Source organism: Sciurus vulgaris (assembly GCF_902686455.1).
Source record: "Sciurus vulgaris genome assembly, chromosome: 4".
Classification (NCBI taxonomy): domain Eukaryota; kingdom Metazoa; phylum Chordata; class Mammalia; order Rodentia; family Sciuridae; genus Sciurus; species Sciurus vulgaris.
In genome coordinates this window covers 147,886,354-147,906,752 of record NC_136464.1, presented here as the reverse complement: position 1 = coordinate 147,906,752, position 20,399 = coordinate 147,886,354, and the positions used below count along the sequence as shown (strand labels likewise).

The following is a 20,399-nucleotide window of genomic DNA, read 5'->3' as shown; positions in this document are numbered from 1 at the left end:
TTTTTTGTAACGTTTATGACTTTAAGGTATTAAAAATGTGATTTAGATTACAATAAGAAAAAATGTTTGGTTTAATAACTGATTAACAAGTTTTTATGAAAGAAACCATTTTGTATGACCCAGTACAGAGTGTGAATGGAAGATGTCTGTCTGCCATAAAATTCACTAAAGAAAATCCTGAGTATGATGATAAACTACACTGTGAAATATATGCTGTACATTATTGTCCTATCAGTTTCCTGGCATGTCACCTAAGCAAACTTTTCTCCCCCAGTAGTCATTCTCTGTTATTGCTTTTGACTTAGATAAATGACCTGCTAACTATTAAGAAACATTTTGTAGGCTTCGTGATTGTTAAAGTGATAGCTGTGAAAGACTGTGCTTTTTTTTTTTTTTTTTTCCAAAGAGAAAGGATAACTCATTCGAAAGTAATAAAGAGAGGATAATAGAATCCCAGAAATATGAAGAAAAACGTCCAAGAGCTCATGGATGGCATTCATCTGCCAAGACAGGGAATCTGTTTCAGGATCTAACCAGTTTTGCTTGCTTAGTTCTGCTGAGTACACTTGACTTGTGACAGGAGGGCAAAGTGCAGTGGGCAGTGCCCCAGCAAATTACTTTTCCAATCAGAAAAGACTATGGCGCTTTTGCCTCTCTACATTAAGGGCCAATTCACTGCCATCTACTACTGTGGCTTTTCATTGAAGATGTTACTGACTTGAATGGCCTAAATGTTTAATATATATTTAATGTATACACTACTTTTAATCATATTTCTGAACAAAAATTTTACCTTACAACTAATTTTGTTTTATATATTGTCTATACACGAGTTATGACTGTTTTATGGAGAATGGAAATGTACAAGTTAAAACTTCAGAATCTGATCTGATGGAACAAAGGCTTAGGAGTCAGCCTAGTGAGTTCAAAATCCTACCTTGTATATTTCTCATCCATCTGAAGATGCACAAGTTATTTAATTCCTCTAAGCTTATTTCTTCATCCACAAAATAAGGATAATATTGATCTTCAAACCTGGCAAAAATTCAGTTAGATAAGTATGTGAAAAGAGTATAAAGGCTAAAAAAAGTTTGTTTCTCCAACATTCTATGCAGTACCCTCCTCCCCCTGGAGGAGGAAAAACAAAAACAAACAAACAAAATAAAACAAATCACAAAATTTCCAGAAAGGTCAAGGTTTTCAATTAAAAAAAAAAATTCATGTGTAAAATTATTACCAAGAACATACTCCATATGCAGGGGAGTGGGGTGAGGGTGGGAACCCTCAGTTTGGCAATCAATTCTATGGGAATTAAATCTCAAAGTACAAAACTTGGAATTTCCCTTAGTACTGTAATGAAACTACTATTTGTATATATAGAAAAAGAGACTCAGGGGCCTGAAAAATTTCCCTTATTCAGTGGATAAAAATCCTCCATAAAGGATATTTGTACTCAGGTGACTAAAAAGTTATATATGGGTATCCATTACTTAAGTAGTGAAAATTTATGTACAGTTCCTTTCCTAGATCTTGATGAACCTTCAGGATGGAAATCTGATCTTCGAACAGGTTTTTGCCCTCGGTTAATTCTAGAGGCCTCCCCAGACCATCTCCAGATGCCAAGTGGTATATGAAGGTGTAAAATCTACCAAAGAAGAATGGTCTAAGGGGGAAGATGACAAGTGACAGCCACATAATCTTCTACGTGGAAGAAAGGAGCATAAGGAGCGATGGGAGGAACCGAGGGGTTCCGTAGGAGACCAAGCAACCTTCCCACAGCTTCCAGGATTCCCTTCCTCGGAATCTTCAGTGCACCTGATAGGTGAGCTTGGGAGAGGCCAGTCAAGAGTCGCCCTCCCGCCGCGCCCCAGTGGGCCTCTCTTAAGGTGGCCTCCTGTACGCCCCGGATCATGCAGCACCAAGGGGCAGGGAATGTACGTCTCTGAACCTAAAATGCAGCGGGGCCCTCCAAAGGGCCCCGGTTGTAAACCACAGTACAATCACCAACAGGCATTGTATCCTGGCACCATGTTCGTCAGTTAGGACGTTCTGAAATTCTTCGGAAACCAGCCACTGGAGAAGTACAGAGGCTCTCCTTGGAGGCACAGATCACTCAGGCCTGGGTGAGCTGAGAGAAACCTCGGGATTCACTTTTATTAGCCCCCCCATCCCCCAGGCCTGTTTGTGTCAATTCGCGCATTAAAATAATGGTGGAGCACAAAGGCACAGTTTTAAAAACACAACATCCAACCCAGCCGACGGCGCGTGCCTGTAGTCCCGACTACTCAGGAGACTGAGGCAGAAGGACCGCTTGAGCCCAAGAATTCGAGACCAGCCTGGGCAATACAGCTAGACCCCATCTTTAAAAAGTGAAAGAAAAAAAGAAAACCAAACCCGCCTTATGCAAGAGCCCCCGATAGTGCAGTGGGACAGTCTCACTCACCGGTCCGCGGTGGCGGAGTGGGCGTGAAACAACCGGGGCGGGGGGGCGGGAAACACCCGATGCGCAGGCGCACGCCGCCTCCCGCCCTCCCGTCACGCCACTAACCCCGCCCACCTCCCCGGCCCCGCCTGCCGACCCCACTCCTTCCAGGCCCAGCTCGCATCCGCCTGCGTTGCGCCTCCCGGCCAGAGGCGTCGCTGTGCCGGCCTCCGCGCCTCATAAGCCGCTTGCGCTCGGGCGGGGACGGGAGGCGGGGTGGCGCGGTGAGGGGCGGTGTAGCTGCGGTCTAGGGGTGGCGTCGGCGGCGGAGCGGTGGTCCCCGCGCGATGGCCGCCTCGGTGTTGTGCTGCCTACGGTGCTGCAGAGACGGCGGGACCGGCCACATCCCTCTGAAAGAGATGCCTGCTGTGCAGCTGGACACGCAGCACATGGGTAAGGGCCCTCGCTTCCCCATACCCAACGGCCCCGGGCTGGGGGTGGCGAGCTGGGGGCAAGGCGGGGGTCGGGGAGACCACGCGCCGCCCAGCCCTCCGACCCCGCCTCGCCCGGCGACGCCTTCGCTACACCCTATGGTCTGGCGGAATTCGCCTGCCGCCGGCGCCTCCCCTCAGGCCGGGCTGGGTCCAAGGCTACGCAGCCGTCTCTGGCTGGCGTCGCGAGTGGGTGTGTTGACCTGCTCATCGAGTTGCCTCCTGCTGAGGTGTCAGGTGTCCCCAGGCGAGGGGAGCGGAGGCGCCCTCCACAGCGTTCTTGAATGGCGCGCCTGTCAGGATCTCACATTTCCAGGATGGTTCTTCTACCCTGACAGTCGGTTGTTTCACTTTAGCCCCATCGCGTATAGGATGAAGCTTGGGGTTTTTTGGAGTAATCCTCCCTCTCTTCCCAAAGTCAAAACAAGGCTGATTGCAGAAGCCTGAAGTCGCACCTCAGTCAGAACATGCTGTTTCACCTAAAACCTCCCTTTGCTGGATTCTCCCTTAGTCACTGTTGGAAGCACTGTAATTTTATCTAACTGGCCTCATCCCAACAGGTTAGGCTGTTGCAAAATAAATCAGCACTTTGCTTCTTTGCTTCTGTGTTTTTTTCCTGCCAGTTACAAATCACCTCGTAACTTCTCATCTAACATTTTTCCTCTCCCCTGCGCAGCCTCTTTTACCACCTACTACTTCTTTTTAGGTTTTTCCAATATAGTTCAGTGCTTCTAGAATATGGTCCAAGCAGGAGAGATTTCCCAATATAATGAATTTAGTTAGAATACTGCCTTCTTATGAATTATTTTAGTCTAAATATACTTATGCCCTTTTAATTTTTTCTTCATTTCATTGTGTACAGTGCAAAACAATGACAAATAATACAATTCTTAATATGTATAGCAAAACTCTTCTGCTCAGAAGAGTTTTATAATTCTTTATAATTCTGGAACCATTTTTCCATTATATTTCAATAGCACATACTGTATGTGATAATTGTTTACTACCTTGTATGGATGGCATTACAGAACTTCCAGTTTCTCTCACATGTAGTGCAGAACTTCAGTATATACGATAAATATCTAAGTTATTTATCAGTCATTATTTATAGACAGTGGATATTCAGATCCTGTAGTTCTCTCAGAAAACATTTCTATTTCACTTATTGATTTGCTGAAGTAATGTTCATTGAGTGACTAGTGGCAGACATTGTTTTAACTATTGGCAGTATAGTAAAAGACAACCATATATTGCTCCTGGAACTTAGGTGCAGCCTTAGCTCTTCTTCCTTTCTCTCCTGTCAGACTCTTGAATCCCAGCAGTCTACCCTAGAGCATTTCTTTTCTCTGGCATCTATCTTCTCTAGGGGAAACAGATCACTTATACTCATTCCATTGTTTGCCTTTGCCAACTATGTCCAGTCCCTTGAAGCTGCTAAGTAAATAGAGTGATCCCATTCCCAAATTTTCTGCTTTCATGGAAGTTTTTTTTAAACTTGTCTTTCAGTAAATTCAAGTTCTCTAATCCCAAAGAAGCCTGATTTGAGAACTTGAATAAAAAGAGAGGAGAGAGTTGTTGAATTAAAAGAAGAGTTTCAAGCACAAGTTGATCTTCATTTAAAAATAGGAGCAGTACACTGAACCAATGTGCATGTATTTGAATGTGTTATGTAGATAACCTAAAGATTATAATTGCTTTTTTTTTTTTTTTTTTTTTTCTGAAGTGGGGTTGAACTATGTTGCTCAGGCTGGTCTTGAACTCCTGGGCTCACGGGATCCTCCCACCTCAGCCTTCTGGGTTGCAGGGACTATAGGCATATGCCATGTGCCTGGCTTTGATTTTTTTTTTTTTTTTTTTTAAGAAAATAGTCCATACATATCATATCTAAATGATACCTCTTTCAGAGTTGTCACTTATTTTGATGATGATCCTCTTTTGGAATTTTTGTGGCATAGTTTTTGTAAATATCTTCTTTGATGCCCTATTTGCTGCTTTTAATTATGATTGACTTTTTAGAAATGAATGTCTCCCATAAATACTACTTAGAAGGAAATGTTACATGCTTGAAAATTTCTAATGCTCTGAAACATATTCTATGGCCACATTTCTATGATATTCTGAACTTGATTTTCCAAAACTACACATATCGCATAGATCCAAATTTGGAGTATCTTTTTACTTAGTAAAGAGAAATGGAATAAGCTTAAAATAATTCCCTAATGATTCACAAACAACCCAGAATGTTCTCTGAATATATTCATTTTTATGTATAAAACATATCAGTGCCTAACAGAATGCTGTGGAGATTTTAAAAAATTGAAATAAGAGAATAATATCATGTTTAGAATTGTTTCTGTGATTCCAACTCCAAGAGCAGACTATATTATTTTGTTTTGTTTTGTTTTGGTACCAGGGATTGAACCCAAGGGCACTTAACCACTGAACCACATTCCCAGCACTTAGCCTTGCTTAGTTGCTGAGGCTGTCTTTGAACCTCTGATCTACCTCAGACTCCCAAGATGATGGAATTACAGGCATGCACCACCACGCCTGGGAGACTGTATTGTTTTGAAAGTCTTGTATTTCCATTAACTTAGCAAGGATGAAATTCAGGATATAAGTTATATATTATAGAAGCTGGTTATTAGAAGGTTTTAGTATGTGTGGGAGAACCACAGAGCATGCCAGTTAAGAAAAAGAAAATACCATTTATTTTGCATAATCTTTGGAAATATGTTTTATAAGGATGCTTTCAGTTGCAGGTAGTGAAAACTCTAAGAATTGTTTAAATAGTGAAGGAAATTTATTAGTTCTTGTAATTGAAAAGTACTAAGGGAGCACTGGCTTCAGGAAAACTCAGTGCTGCCAAGAACTTGGTTTCTTTTCATTTATTTCCTCTGTCTTCTGTTTGTTCCTGAAGACTAACTTCCAAGATCACTTGAAGCAACTGCCTGGGCTGTAGGCTTCCTCACTCAAATACAGCAAGAATGAGAGTGTCTTGTCTTGTTTTTATGGTACTAGGGATTGAACCCGCTGAGCTATATCTCCAGCTCTTTTACTTTTTATTTTGAGACCAGGGTCTCCCTAAATTGCTGAGGCTAGCCTAGAACTTTTGATCCTCCTGCCTCAGCCTCCAGAGTAACTGGGGCCTAGATGAATGAAAGTGTTTTTATCCCATGCTTCTCTACAAAAATCCTGACACTTTCTCTAATTGTTGTTTGTTGGATCACATAGCCACTCTTGAATTATCACTGTGATCAAAAAAAATTGGATTTTACTGATTGACTTAATCTAGATCAAATGCTGTACCGTGAAGATAGAGATTAAGTCAGCTTCCTTGGAACTGATTGATCCCAGAGGGAAGTATATCCGGAAAGGGAAAGCAGATGCTACAAGTCCTCTATAAAGTGCTTAGCAGCAGCTTATTCATTCATTAATTGAACAAATTTGCTGAGTGTCCACTAGATGCCAAACACTGTGGGGTCTTTGCCATCAGGGAGAATGCTCTCCACTTGCAGCTACTAGAAGTATATAGGGTAGACAGGTGTGGTGACCCAATCTTATAATCCCAGTGACTTGGGAGGCTGAGGCAGGAGGATAGCGAGTTCAAAGCCAACCTCAGCAACTTAGCAAGGCCCTAAGAAACTTAGCAAAGCCCTGTTCCAAAAATAAAAAGTAAAAAGACTGGGGATATGGCTCAGTGATTGAGCATCCCTGGGTTCTATTCCTGGTACCAAAAAAAAAAAAAAAAAATGTATGTAGGGTAGTCAGATACAAATTATAAGATTCTTTCCCTGAATTTGGTCTTAACATTTTTTAATTACAAAATAATGGATGTTAATGTTAATGTATTTTTAATAATCATACGATAGAATCGAAGTATTAACCTTAAGGAGTATCTCTCTTAAAACAACCAGTTTAGAAGTATGATAGAATCTGATTTTTTTTTTTGCATTTCTCTTATATATTTGTCCCACATAATTTTTCTTTAAATATAAATTCAGCCTTCTAAAACTGTAGTTTTATTTAACCCTTCCAGAGGAGTTCCACACAGTTCTAATACCTAAATGTGCTTGGCTTTTGCACTTTTTGCTAGTGGAGTGGCAATATTGGCCATAGGCCATGGGAGTCACATCCCTTTGTGTTTAAAGGATGTATTATTACGTGTTAGAATTATGTTTTCTCTTCATGTTCTTTGATATACATGCTTTCCTAAACCAAATTTCTGAACAGATCCGTAGTGGGGTCACATATGAAGACACAGCCTTTTTCTTGCTCTTATCTATAAATATTATTTGAGCTAAACTAAAATTTTCAATGACAAGAAATAGTATTTACTGATGTTCAGATCTGTTTACATACAGCTATGTAATGGACAGTGGCTATCTAAAAAAACCTTTCAAGATCCTAAAAGGAGCATTTTTCAGTGTCAGCTCTTTCAACATAGATGTGTGTTCCTTTCCATTTTCTGTGTACTCTTCATTGCTTATTTGACTGACACACTAGTATAGTGTCTTGTCCTTAGTAGACATTGTTGGTATTAGTAGATTTTCTGGATAGAATGAATTAAAAATTGCACTAATTTGCTAAAGTTTCTTGTGTTTATGTCTTAAAAAGATTTATGAAATCATCAAATTTGTTTATTGGCCAAAACCTAAATGAGGTAGTCTCTTTCTACCTTATAAGTATTTTAAATATTCAGCACAAATACAAAGTTATTATAGTTTATTTGAAACAACTTAATTAACCAAGACTTATAGCTACAAATGAATGGTATATAGAAATGTCCTCTATGTAGTAACACAGTGAATTAAGTATTTAAAGTAATTGATGGGTATTCCTGTATTTCAGAGTACTTATAACATCCCTATTTTTTGTGGACTAAGTGTTACAAGTGAACAGAATAACCCTAATTAATACAAAACTTTATGTAGTATCTGCATTTTTTGTTTAGGAACAGATGTTGTCATTGTAAAAAATGGAAGAAGAATATGTGGCACAGGAGGTTGTTTAGCCAGTGCACCTTTACATCAAAACAAAAGCTACTTTGAATTCAAAATCCAGTCTACAGGTTAGTATAATGGCATTTTACTATTTCAAGTCCTAATTGTTCTAAATATTAAAAGTAATTTTAAATATATGAAAAAGATTCAGGAGGTAATAAGAAAAAGTTTCAAACTCTTAGAATACTTGAGTCTTCCATTTCTCCTTGGGTGATCCTGGTTAAAATAGTCGAATTTGTTAAATTAGATTCAGTTTTCTCTTCTACAAAATGGGCACTACAGGAGCTGTCTTCTTTTCCTCACAGAAAGTGAGAAAAAGTATGAAAGGGTCTTAAGGACAGGATATGCTGAGTAAATATAAGATATTAGCACTATATAGGGTTTTGAAATTCATCATTTTATTTGCTCAGGCATATGATAGGACTCTATAAGAGTAGGAATAAATGAATCCTCTATTACCCAATTCCTTTAATAAAATAAAATAATATGAATATACTTCTGGGCCTTGTTTTCTTTCTGTTTTTCTTTTTTTTTTTTTTTTTTTTTTTTTTAATTTTTAGACAGGGTCTTGCTAAATTGCTGAGGCTGGCCTTAAACTTTCAATCCTCCAGCCTCAGCCTCCCAAGTAGCTAGGATTACAGGTGTGTACCATCTTGCCTATCTTGTTTTCCATATTAGTTTTAAATACTGATTTTTCTTTCTCTTTTTTTTTTTTTTTTTTTTTTTTTTGGCGGTGCTGGGGATTGAACACAGGGCCTTGTGCTTGCAAGGCAAGCACTCTACCAGCTGAGCTATATCCCCAACCTCAATACTGATTTTTCTTAAGGGACTGTAATAAATCTGAATATGTCATCTGTTAACTCACTGGCTGCAAAATGTCTCTGGTTACTATAATATTCTCAAGCATAACATACCTATTTCTCAAGAGAACTAAGTAATTTGAGCCTTAAATCTAATAAAACTTTTTATGTGGATTTTCTGTAAGGGATCCTATCCCTAATGATATCCTGAAAATAAATGGATTGTTGGAGTTTATAGCATTGATCCTGTATTGAAAGCTTGAGGCAATTTTGTACATTTGGGTTTTTTGTTTTGTTTTGTTCTGTTTAGTTTGTTATTGTTTTGATACCAGAGATTGAACCCAGGGGATGCTTCCCAGCCCTTTTTATTTTTTATTTTAAGACAGGGTCTCACTTAGGGCCCTTGCTTAGGGCCTTGACAAATTGCTGAGGCTAGCCTCAAACTTGTGATCCTCCTGCTTCAGCCTCCTGAGCCCCTGGGATTATAGACATGAACCACCACACCCAGCTATGCACAGTTCTTTAGGAGTAAGGAGACTGTAGAATCCTGTCTGCAAGTGTTATCCTGTGAATTTAGTATTGGCACCTACTGTCACTCTTATAATTGTCCTGTTTGGGAGGATGAACCATATGGTCGATTACTTCAGAGGCCAGGATGGTGAAGTTCAGACGTAGATGTTTCTGATGGCCTCACTCAATCCAGAAATATTAATATGTTGAGAACATGGTTTTTAAACCTTCCATGTATAGAATTTCTCCTGGTTTATTAAAAAATGAGAAGGAAGCAGTTCGAGAAAAAAATTCTAGGTATTCTGTGTATTCTGTTTGGCATGTTAAGAGGAAAACTTTCAAAAAGTCAACTTAAATCAAGAGTTTTAATTCACTGACTTAAACTTTTGATAAGAAAATGATTTTATCCCTTATTGATTTTTCTTCTCTCCATTATATTGTTAACAACATACATTATTTGTCACTTATAGATGGAAAAACTGGAGACAGTAATCTTTCACTGAGAGGCAGATCTTGAAAGAACTGCAGACCACTTAAATTCAGTGTGTACTTCAGTGTGTAGCTTTCTTGTTGTTTTTCCTCAGTGCTGGTGATCAAGCCCAGGGCTGGGCAAGTGCTTCACCACTGAGCTATAGTCCCAGCTCGGTAGCATTTTAAAAAATCTTTTTAAGAGAAGAATAATGTCATAGCTAGCATTTTTTTTTATATGTAGTACTTGATTTACTTGCCCTTTTTTTTAATACTTTCACTATTTCAGTTGCTCTATTGGATTATATCTTTTCTTAACCCTATAAAGTGAGTACTTTTAGACTCCACAGTTCACAGATGAGGAAACAGCAGTTAAGTAATTTGCCCAATATAACAAAGCTAGGTCAAGATATGAACTTTAGCAATACAACACTTTTCTCCTAGGCTGTACCTCATCTGTAGAAAAGATCATACACTTTGCAAACTACTTTTAAAAGGTTTTCCTTTTTGAAGATTCAAACAAAAGAGTTTCATTATAATGTGATACTTTTTAATAAAAAACAGCTTATACTCCCTTTTAAAATAACTCCTTTATATTTGTATTCTTCAGATTTGGGGGGCATTCAAACTATTGTATTTTTAGGAATCTGGGGTATTGGTGTTGCAACTCAGAAGGTTAACCTGAATCAGATTCCTCTTGGCCGAGATGTGCACAGTCTAGTGATGAGAAACGATGGAGCCCTGTACCACAACAATGAAGAGAAAAACAGACTGCCAGCAAACAGCCTTCCACAGGAGGGAGACGTGGTGGTGAGTCTAGTAGAGCTGCTGTTCCCTGTAAATTGTTATACTTGAGCTGCTTTGAATAGGTAACAGTTTTGCCTGGGAGTTTGTAATTTGGATTCCAAAGCCTGGGGATTGAATCTAATGAGGTGGAAGAGTTTCCAGAGAGTTAATGTAGATGCCACTGCCTCACCTCACTGCCTTCTCCCTTCTACAGCTGCCATTGGCCGGGGACATCAGGAGAAGCTCTTGCTTCCTTTCAGAAAGATTAGTGACAGATTAGCTACTGAGCACTATTTCCTACCTCTAGAAGTCACGTTAGGGAATCCTTGGCCCCTAATTTGAAACATTTGCTGACCTTGTATTAAAAAATTGCAGATATTTTTGAGGCTGGAGATATTTAATACGTAATTTGTTATGAACATCTGTTTGAGATTTACAGCATTTTTGAATTAGAAGTGACTATCTTCATTAAACATAATCTAATTAAACTTTCTCCACATTCAGAAATCTTCAAAGAACTGTACTCAAAATCCTAAGACACTGTAGAAAAGGGTTTTTTTTTTTTTAGAAAGTAAGAGTCACATGTTATTAAGAATTCTTTCTTTTTTTCTTTACCAAAGCCACCTGTTAAAAATGTAGTTCAAAGACCCCATCTGTTTTTCCTAGACAATTCTTCTCAACCTATGTTAGCCCAGAACCCTGTCCACAGAGTCAAGCTATTAGCTCTTAATTGAGAACAGAGTCCTAGGGTCTCATTTAGCCAACATACCCTTGTACACAGAACCTTGGATTCCTGGCTTTAATTATCAAGGTGAAAGGAATCTGAATAATGAGGGAAAGTTTGTAAGAGTGAGATGACCTACACAAGACAAATGCAGGTTATTGAATTAAAAATATATATATATACAGCACTTTAGAAAGACTGAAGAAAAGTATAGGATTTTTTTTTTTTTTTTTTTTTCATTTCGTGGCAGTACCAGAGATTGAATGCAGGGGTTTGTGCATGCTAGTCATTCATTCTACTACTGAGTCACATTCCTAAACTTTTTAATGATGGTCCAATCTTCTCTTTTCTGCAATTTAAAAAAATGTGAAAAACAGATAGTTTTTAATTGTTTGAAGGTTTTTTCCCTAAATTGACTGAAGAAAAGGAGACAAAAGGCATAATCCATTTTTAAAACCTTTCTTTCCCTGTTCTGTTTTTTTTAATAGTCTGTTTAATATTTGTAGATCATTGCCAGATGTCTATAATGTAGAACATCCTTGTTCAAATGGTTATTTCTTAAAAGAAAAAAAAATCTTTGGAGTTAAGGTTTTCAACCTGTTTAACACTAAAAGATGAAATTCAAACATAAGAAAGAATAATCAGTAACAAATGTTTTTCTTTGTTAATATACTGAACTTCTGTATGTTACTCTTGCCTTCGTATCTTATTCATTCATTGAGATGACTGATATCACAGATTGACAGATCTAAGAATGTCATTTTCAGCCTGTCAGCATTATTAAATTACATTTTAAATTTTCATACCCATTCTGATAAAAGACTTAAAAAATAAGAAATATATGCAGGTCAAAAAGTAATACATTATCCTTTTTTTTTTTTAGGTTCAAACACTTGAGAACAAATTTTGCCAAATTGTTGACAGTGGCATAGGAAAAGCAGAAAGAATTATAAGACAGGAAAAACATTCTCATGTGCTTTTGGCATCATGGCAAAATCAAACTCAGTTTCTAGAACATATAAAAGAAAATATTAGGTTAGAAAATATTTGAACTAAACTTTGCCTGATATTCTTCCTTATTTTTTCCTTTGGTACTGGGTTTTGTTTTTATCCTGGAGACTTGGATTTAAAACTCACTTGCTTGAAATAGATTATGTTGCCACTGGGTAGTGAAGGGTGCCTGGATTACAACCTACTTTTCTGAACTGCTACATTTCCTATAGTCCCTTAAAAAGAACAACATATTTTCTTTTGTTATGTAGTTAGGTTTTTGTTTTTTAAATAAAAGCAGACCTCTTCATTAAAAAAACTAACCCTGGGCATTCAGTTAGCTTTATTATTATGTTTAAATACATAAACTAAAATGAAATAAAGGAATGTATATACTCTTGTCTTTCTCAGTATTCCTTAACTGTTAATAAATCATTGTTTAATCTATTCCTAGCTTTGATAAAATTTGAAGAGAAACTTTTATAGCACTTAACACAATGACTTTTCTGGGTCTTTGCTGTCTTACATGGAAAGGGAGAAAGTTAAGACTTGATCTGTAAGATCTGTTTCTACATATAAAAACCTTTTAAGTTGATATAATTGATCCATATTCAGAAATGCTTGAAGTGCTTTGCTTTTTGGTTTGCAATGATTTGTCAATTGAAAGATCTCTGATGTCTGTTCTTCAAAGGAAAGCTCTCTTTTTGTCACTAGTAGTAACTTCAGGTTGAGTATCCCTTATCTGAAATGCTTGGGACCAGAAGTGTTTCTGATCTCAGGTTTTGGTGGATATTGGAATATTTGTATATACATAATAAGTTATCTTTTTAATGTGACCCAAGTCTAAACACGAAATTCATATGTTTCATTTGTACCTTATATGCATAGCCCGAAGCTAATTTATATAACATTTTCAGTGTACCTGTGTTTTGACTACAGCCCATGGTAAAAAGTCAAGAGTAGAATTTTCCCCTTGTGCTGTCATGTCAGCCCTCAGAAAGTTTCAGATTTGGGGATTATTTCAGATTTCAGATTAGGGATGCCCAAACTATATTGTATAAAGTTGTAAAGAAAGGTAGTATAGCATGGTGATTTAAGAACAAGTATTCTGAAGCCAACATGAATAAATTTAAATCTCAGCTCTGCCACTTCCTAGTTGTGCAAGCTCAGGCAAATTGTTTAGCCTTTCTGTTCTTTAGCTACCACATCTATAAAATGGCACTAATAATACCTATCTTGTGAGGATTAAATAAGTACATATGAAGTACCAAGGCTGTCTTGAGTGTTTTCCACCATTTTAGTAATAATTGTTATTATTACTAGTTGTACTATTTTCTCACCATCAGTAGTGTATAAAAATAATATACTTTTATTCCATTATTTCTTTTAAATTATATATATATGTATGTATATTTTAGTTGTAGATGGAGGCAATACTTTTTTTTTTTTTTAATTTGTTTATTTACTTATATGTGGTGCTGTTGATTGAACCCAGTGCCTCATACATGCTAGACAAGCACTGTGCCAGTGAGCTACAACCCCAGCCCTGTTTTAAATCTTTGGTGTTATTGTTTTTCTACTTTCAGTGCTGCCAATATTATTTAATTACAGATACTAACTTTACCTTAATAATACACTGGACATTTTTTAGGCCAGGGTAGAGAAATTCAGAAATGTATGATTATTTTTTTTGTAAATAAGTTTTATAAGACATTTCTTTACAACTTGAAAACACCGATAGGTAATAGACCCTAATAACCAAAACCTCAGTTTTCCTCCCTTAAGATCAAATTCTACAGAGAACCTGGGCTTGTTTTTTTTGTTTTTGTTTTTGTTTTCTCTTTTCTTTTTCCTTTATGCAATTCTGGGGATTGAGCTCAGGGGCATTCTACCACTGGACTACACCCACAGTCCTTTTAAAAATTTTATTTTGAGACCAATAAATTCCCGAGGCTGGTCTCTAACTTGCTATCCTCCTGCCTCAGCTCCTCAGTAGCTGAGATTACAGGCATGCACCCAGCAGAGAACAGTGTTTCCTTTATGAGTTTAAAAAGTCTCTCTGTGGCATGCAGCACTTATATCACATATGTCACTTTATTTCCAAAGTATAAAAATCAGATTATGCAAATAATATTAAGATTTAAACTGTCGGCTGTTTTACCTATACTGTTGACTCTGGGTATTTTACCTGAACTTTTCCCCCACATAATCACTACTGATTTTTATATTCAGTGTAAGTGGAATTCTGTCCAGTTGTAAACCCTTAATGGAAACCACTGTGACCCTATGCTTAGTTTTTTTGTTTTAATGCTTTCATAATTTCTAACATTTATGTTTTCTTTTAATTTTTTTTTTCCTTCATAGGGTATTACATATGACCATGTAGAATTAAATGTATATTTGAATGGAAAAAACATGCATTGTCCTGCATCAGGTATACGAGGGACAGTGTATCCAGTTGTTTATGGTAAGCTAAAGTATTTCTCATATTATTAGATATATGTTAACCTTTGTTTGACATTCACACTACTTTTATAACATACGTTTGGACAAGTTATTAATAAGGACTTTTTACATAGAATATATGCAGTAGGCTCTTAGATAAAAAAAATTCCAAATACAGTGATTATAGTTTAGTATGTAATAACCATATTCTCTTTTTTATCATGTAGCCTTTTGTCCTAGAAAGTTACAATTTATGGAACTTTTTTTTTCTTTTTCTTTTTTCTTTTTTTTTTTTTTTTTTCAGAACTTTTTCTGCCAGTTACTAAGATGAATTGAATGACCTGAAAATATAATTATAGAGAATACTTTGGAACTAGATATGAAAATTTTATGTAGAATGAACATTTTTTACTTTTATAAAATCACCTAAATGTTAACACTCTTCTGAAAGAAATTGTGACCTAGACAAGTTTCATATTGATTGCTTGCTTTTGGTAGCCATGGGTGTATAAGTGCTAACATTTGTGTGCAGGTATGTCCCTCTAAGAATTGGGTTGCTTAAGAGATGATTCTATACTACTTAATTACTTTAAATATTTTTTATAAAAAATTTTAAACATCTATAGAAGAGACTAGTATGAACCCTCATGTACCGATCCCCTAGCTTCAAACACTTACCAACTTGTGCTAGTAGAGTTTTAACTACCCCCAACACTTTTCCAGTTGTCTCCCTCCTTGAATTATTTTGAGCCATATGCCAGACATTTTATCATTTTGTTCATATTTTGTATTTATCTCTAAAAATAAGATGTCTGTCTTTTTTTAGAAAAAGATAACAATAGTGACTTTATCACTCATTTCTGCTTCATTTTTTTGTGTTTGTCAACTTTAAATCAATAAACATGATTTTTCTGTGTGACTTTTAATAAGTTTAAAATGTTTTCTTATTTAATTTAAATTCTTAGATTTGGGTCATACTAAAAACTATTAACTTTCTTGGGATAATTTACTATAAAGATAGTAGTGCTGGTGATGACAGACTAGCATGTCACAGAAGTATACAATAACATATCCAAATATTTGATAATATAATAATCAAAGCTTGTGTTTTACTTTTTAGTTAAGGTTTTACTCTCCTTTTCTCCTAAAAATTACTTTTCAGTGATTTTGCCATCTGTGTCTGCATGTAAAAGCGTGTTTTAAATTTTGATTTCAGTTAGTGTTTTTACATAATGGGTAACCTATAAATATAAGTAATTCCTTCATTTACTTAATAAGTGGAAATATAGCTTAATTTTTTTGTTGTTGTTTTTTTTTTATTGTAAACAAATGGGATACATGTTGTTTCTCTGTTTGTACATGGCATAAAGGCATACCATTTGTGTAATCATAAATTTACGTAGAGTAATGTTGTTTGATACATTCTGTTATTTTTTCCCTTCCCCCCACCCCTCCCACCCCTCTTTACCCGCTATACAGTACTTCCTTCCTCCATACTTGCCCCCCTCCCTAACCCTAACTCTAACCCTAACACTAACCCTTCCCTCCCCCCCATTATGTGTCATCCTCCACTTATTAGCGATATCATTTGTCCTTTGGCTTTTTGAGATTGGCTTATCTCACTTAGCATGATATTCTCCAATTTCATCCATTTGCCTGCAAATGCCATAATTTTATCATTCTTTATGGCTGAGTAGTATTCCATTGTATATATACCACAGTTTCTTTATCCACTCATCAATTGAAGGGCATCTAGGTTGGTTCCACAGTCTGGCTATTGTGAATTGAGCAGCTATGAACATTGATGTGGCTGTGTCTCTGTAGTATGCTGATTTTAAGTCCTTTGGGTATAGGGAAGGAGTGGGATAGCTGGGTCAAATGGCAGGTCTATTCCAAGTTTTCTAAGGAATCTCCACACTGCTTTCCAGAGTGGCTGCACTAATTTGCAGCCCCACCAGCAATGTATGAGTGTACCTTTCTCCCCATATCCTCGCCAACACCTGTTGTTGCTCGTATTCTTCATAATCGCCATTCTAATTGGGGTGAGATGGAATCTTAGGGTGGTTTTGATTTGCATTTCTCTTATTACTAGAGATGTTGAACATTTTTCCATATGTTTGTTGATTGCTTGTAGATCTTCTTCTGTGAAGTGTCTATTCATTCCTTAGCCCATTTGTCGACTGGATTATTTGAATTCTTGGAGTAAAGTTTTTTGAGTTCTTTATAGATTGTGGAAATTAGTGCTCTATCTGAAGTATGATTGGCAAAGATATTCTCCCATTCTGTAGGCTCTTTCTTCGCATTGCTGATAGTTTCCTTTGCTGAGAGAAAGCTTTTTAGTTTGAATCTATCCCAGTGGTTGATTCTAGCTTTTATTTCTTGTGCTATGGGAGTCCTGTTAAGGAAGTCTGATCCTAGACCAACAAGGTGAAGATTTGGACCTACTTTTTCTTCTATAATCTGCAGGGTCTCTGGTCTGAGGTCCTTAATCCATTTTGAGTTTAGTTTCGTGCATGGTGAGAGATATGGGTTTAGTTTCATTCTGTTGCATATGGATTTCCAATTCTCCCAGCACCATTTGTTGAAGAGGCTATCTTTTCTCCATTGCATATTTTTGGCACCTTTGTCTAGTATGAGAAAATTGTATTTATTTGGGTTTGTGTCGTGTCCTCTATTCTATACCATTGATCTACCTTTCTATTTTGGTACCAATACCATGCCGTTTTTGTTACTATTGCTTTGTAGTAGAGTTGAAGATCTGGTATTGCAATACCCCCTGTTTCACTCTTCCTGCTAAGTATTGCTTTAGCTATTCTGGGTTTCTTATTCTTCCAGATGAATTTCATGATTGCTTGCTCTATTTCTGTAAGGTACATCATTGGGATTTTAATTGGAATTGCATTGAATTTGTATAGCACTTTAGGTAGTATGGCCATTTTGACAATATTAATTCTTCCTATCCAGACATGGAAGATCTTTCCATCTTCTAAGGTGTTCTTTAATTTCTTTCTTTAGTGTTGTATAGTTCTCATTGTAGAGGTCTTTCACCTCTTTTGTGAGATTGATTCCCAAGTATTTTATTTTTTCGAGGCTATTGTGAATGGGGTAGTTTCCCTAATTTCTCTTTCTGAAGATTCATCACTTATGTATAAAAATGCGTTGGATTTATGAGCATTGATCTTGTAACCTGCTACTTTACTGAATTCTCTTATGAGTTCTAAGAGTTTTCTGGTGGAATTTCCAGGTTCCTCTAAATATATAATCATGTCATCAGCGAACAGGGATAGTTTGAGTTCTTCTTTCCCAATTCGTATCCCTTTAATCTCTTTGGTTTGTCTAATTGCTCTGGCCAGAGTCTCAAGAACGATGTTGAATAGAAGTGGTGAAAGAGGGCATCCCTGCCTTGTTCCAGTTTTTAGGGGGAATGCTTTCAGTTTTTCACCATTTAGAATGATATTAGCCATGGGCTTAGCATAAATGGCCTTTACAATGTTAAGGAATGTTCCCACTATCCCTATTTTTTCTAGTGTTTTGAGCATGAAGGGGTGCTGTATTTTATCAAATGCTTTTTCTGCATCTATTGAAATAATCATGTGATTCTTAACTTTAAGTCTATTAATGTGGTGAATTACGTTTATTGATTTCCTGATGTTGAACCAACCTTGCATCCCTGGGATGAACCAACTTGATCATGGTGCACTATCTTTTAATATATTTTGTATGCGATTTGCTAAAATTTGTTGAGAATTTTTGCGTCGATGTTCATTAAGGATATTGGTCTGAAATTTTCTTTCCTTGATGAGTCTCTGTCTGGTTTAGGTATCAGGGGTGATATTGGCTTCATAGAATGAATTTGGGAGGGTTCCCTCCTCTTCTATTTATGGAATACTTGAGAAGTATTGGAATGAGCTCTTCTTTAAAGGTTTTGTAGAACTCGGCTGAGAACCCATCTGGTCCCGGACTTTCTTTGTTGGTAGGCTTTTGATGACTTCTTCTATTTCAGTACTTGAAATTGGTCTATTTAAATTGTTTATGTCCTCCTCGTTCAGTTTAGGCAATTCATATGTCTCTAGAAACCTGTTGATGCCTTCAAAATTTTCTATTTTGTTGGAGTATAGATTTTCAAAATAGCTTCTAATTATGTTTTGTATTTCAATCCTGTCTGTTGTGATATTTCCTTGTTCATTCCGAATTTAGTGATTTGGGTTTTCTCTCGTCTTCTCTTTGTTAGTGTGGCTAAAGGTTTATCAATTTTGTTTATTTTTTCGAAGAACCAACTATTTATTTTGTCAATTTTTTGTATTGTTTCTTTTGTTTCAATTTCATTGATTTCGCTCTGAGTTTAACTATTTCCTGTCTTCTACTACTTTTGGTGTTGGTCTGTTCTTCTTTTTCTAGGGCTTTGAGCTGTAGTGTTAGGTCGTTATTTGTGAGTTTTACTTCTTTTATTAAATGCGCTCCATGAAATAAATTTCCCTCTAAGTACTGCTTTCATAGTGTCCCAGAGATTTTGATATGATGTTTCTTTGTTCTCATTTACCTCTAAGAATTTTTTAATTTCCTTCCTAATATCTTCTGTTATTCATTCCTCATATAATAGCATATTGTTTAATCTCCAGATGTTGAATAGTTTTCTGTGTTTTACTCTTTCATTTATTTCTAACTTCATCCATTATGATCTGATAGAATACATGGTAGTGTCTCTATCTTCTTGTATTTGCTAACATTAGCTTTGTGGCATAATATATGGTCTATTTTAGAGAAGGATCCATGTGCTGCTGAGAAGAAAGTGTATTCACTCTTGGTTGGATGGTATGTTCTATAAATATCCGTAAGTCTAAATTATTGTTGTGTTATTGCAGTCTATGCTTTCTTTGTTCAATTTTTGTTTGGAAGATCTGTCCAGAGGTGAAGAGGTGTGTTAAAATCACCTAGTATTATTGTGTTATGGTCTATTTGTTTTCCAGAATTGAGAAGGATTTGTTTGACATACATGGATGAGCCACTGTGTGGGGCATAGATGTTATGATTGTTATATCTTGCTGATTTATGCTTCCCTTAAGCAGTATGAAATGACCTTCTTTATCCCTTCTGACTACTTTGGCTTGAAGTCCACATTATCTGAAATGAGGATGGATACTCCAGCTTTTTTGCTGAGTCATGTGCATGGTATGTTCTTCCCATCCTTTCACCTTTAGTCTATGGGTACTTTTTCTATGAGGTGAGTCTCTTGCAGGCAACATATTGTTGGATCTTTCTTTTTAATCCAATCTGCCAGTCTATGTCTTTTGATTTATGAATTCAGGCCATTAACATTCAGGGTTATTATAGAGATATGATTTGGTTTCCCGGTCATTTGGTTCATTTTTTAAATTTTATTTATTTATTTGTTTGACACAACTTGTTTCCTCCTTTATTTGACAATTCCTTTAGGATAATTCCTCCCTTTGCTGATTTGCTTCTTTTTTTTTTTTTTTTTTTTTTTTTTTTTTTTTTTTTATTGTAAACAAATGGGATACATGTTGCCTCTCTCTTTGTACATGGCGCAAAGGCATACCATTTGTGTAATCATAAATCCACATACAATAATGGTGTTTGATTCATTCTGTTATTTTTTCCCCTTCCCCCCACCCCTCCCATCCCTCTTTACCCTCTATACAGTACTTTCTTCCTCCATACTTGCCCCCCTCCCTAACCCTAACTCTAACCCTAACACTAACCCTTCCCTCCTCCCCATTATGTGTCATCCTCCACTTATTA

At 36.6% G+C, this 20,399-nt stretch overlaps 1 protein-coding gene across 2 annotated transcripts in view; it reads left to right on the top strand.

Moving 5' to 3' along the window:
• The first annotated feature begins 2,662 nt into the window (after positions 1-2,662).
• The window catches only part of SPRYD7 (SPRY domain containing 7), a 30,001-nt gene continuing 12,264 nt past the window's right edge, over positions 2,663-20,399 (top strand). The window contains exons 1-4 of one of the 2 annotated variants that reach the window (XM_079137684.1): positions 2,671-2,875; positions 7,868-7,984; positions 10,338-10,504; positions 14,559-14,661. In XM_079137684.1, the coding sequence (XP_078993810.1) occupies positions 2,770-2,875; positions 7,868-7,984; positions 10,338-10,504; positions 14,559-14,661 (493 nt within the window). In that variant the 5' untranslated portion in view covers positions 2,671-2,769. Of the gene's footprint in view, positions 2,876-7,867; positions 7,985-10,337; positions 10,505-14,558; positions 14,662-20,399 lie in introns of both variants that reach the window. The other variant, XM_079137685.1, reaches the window with a different exon arrangement.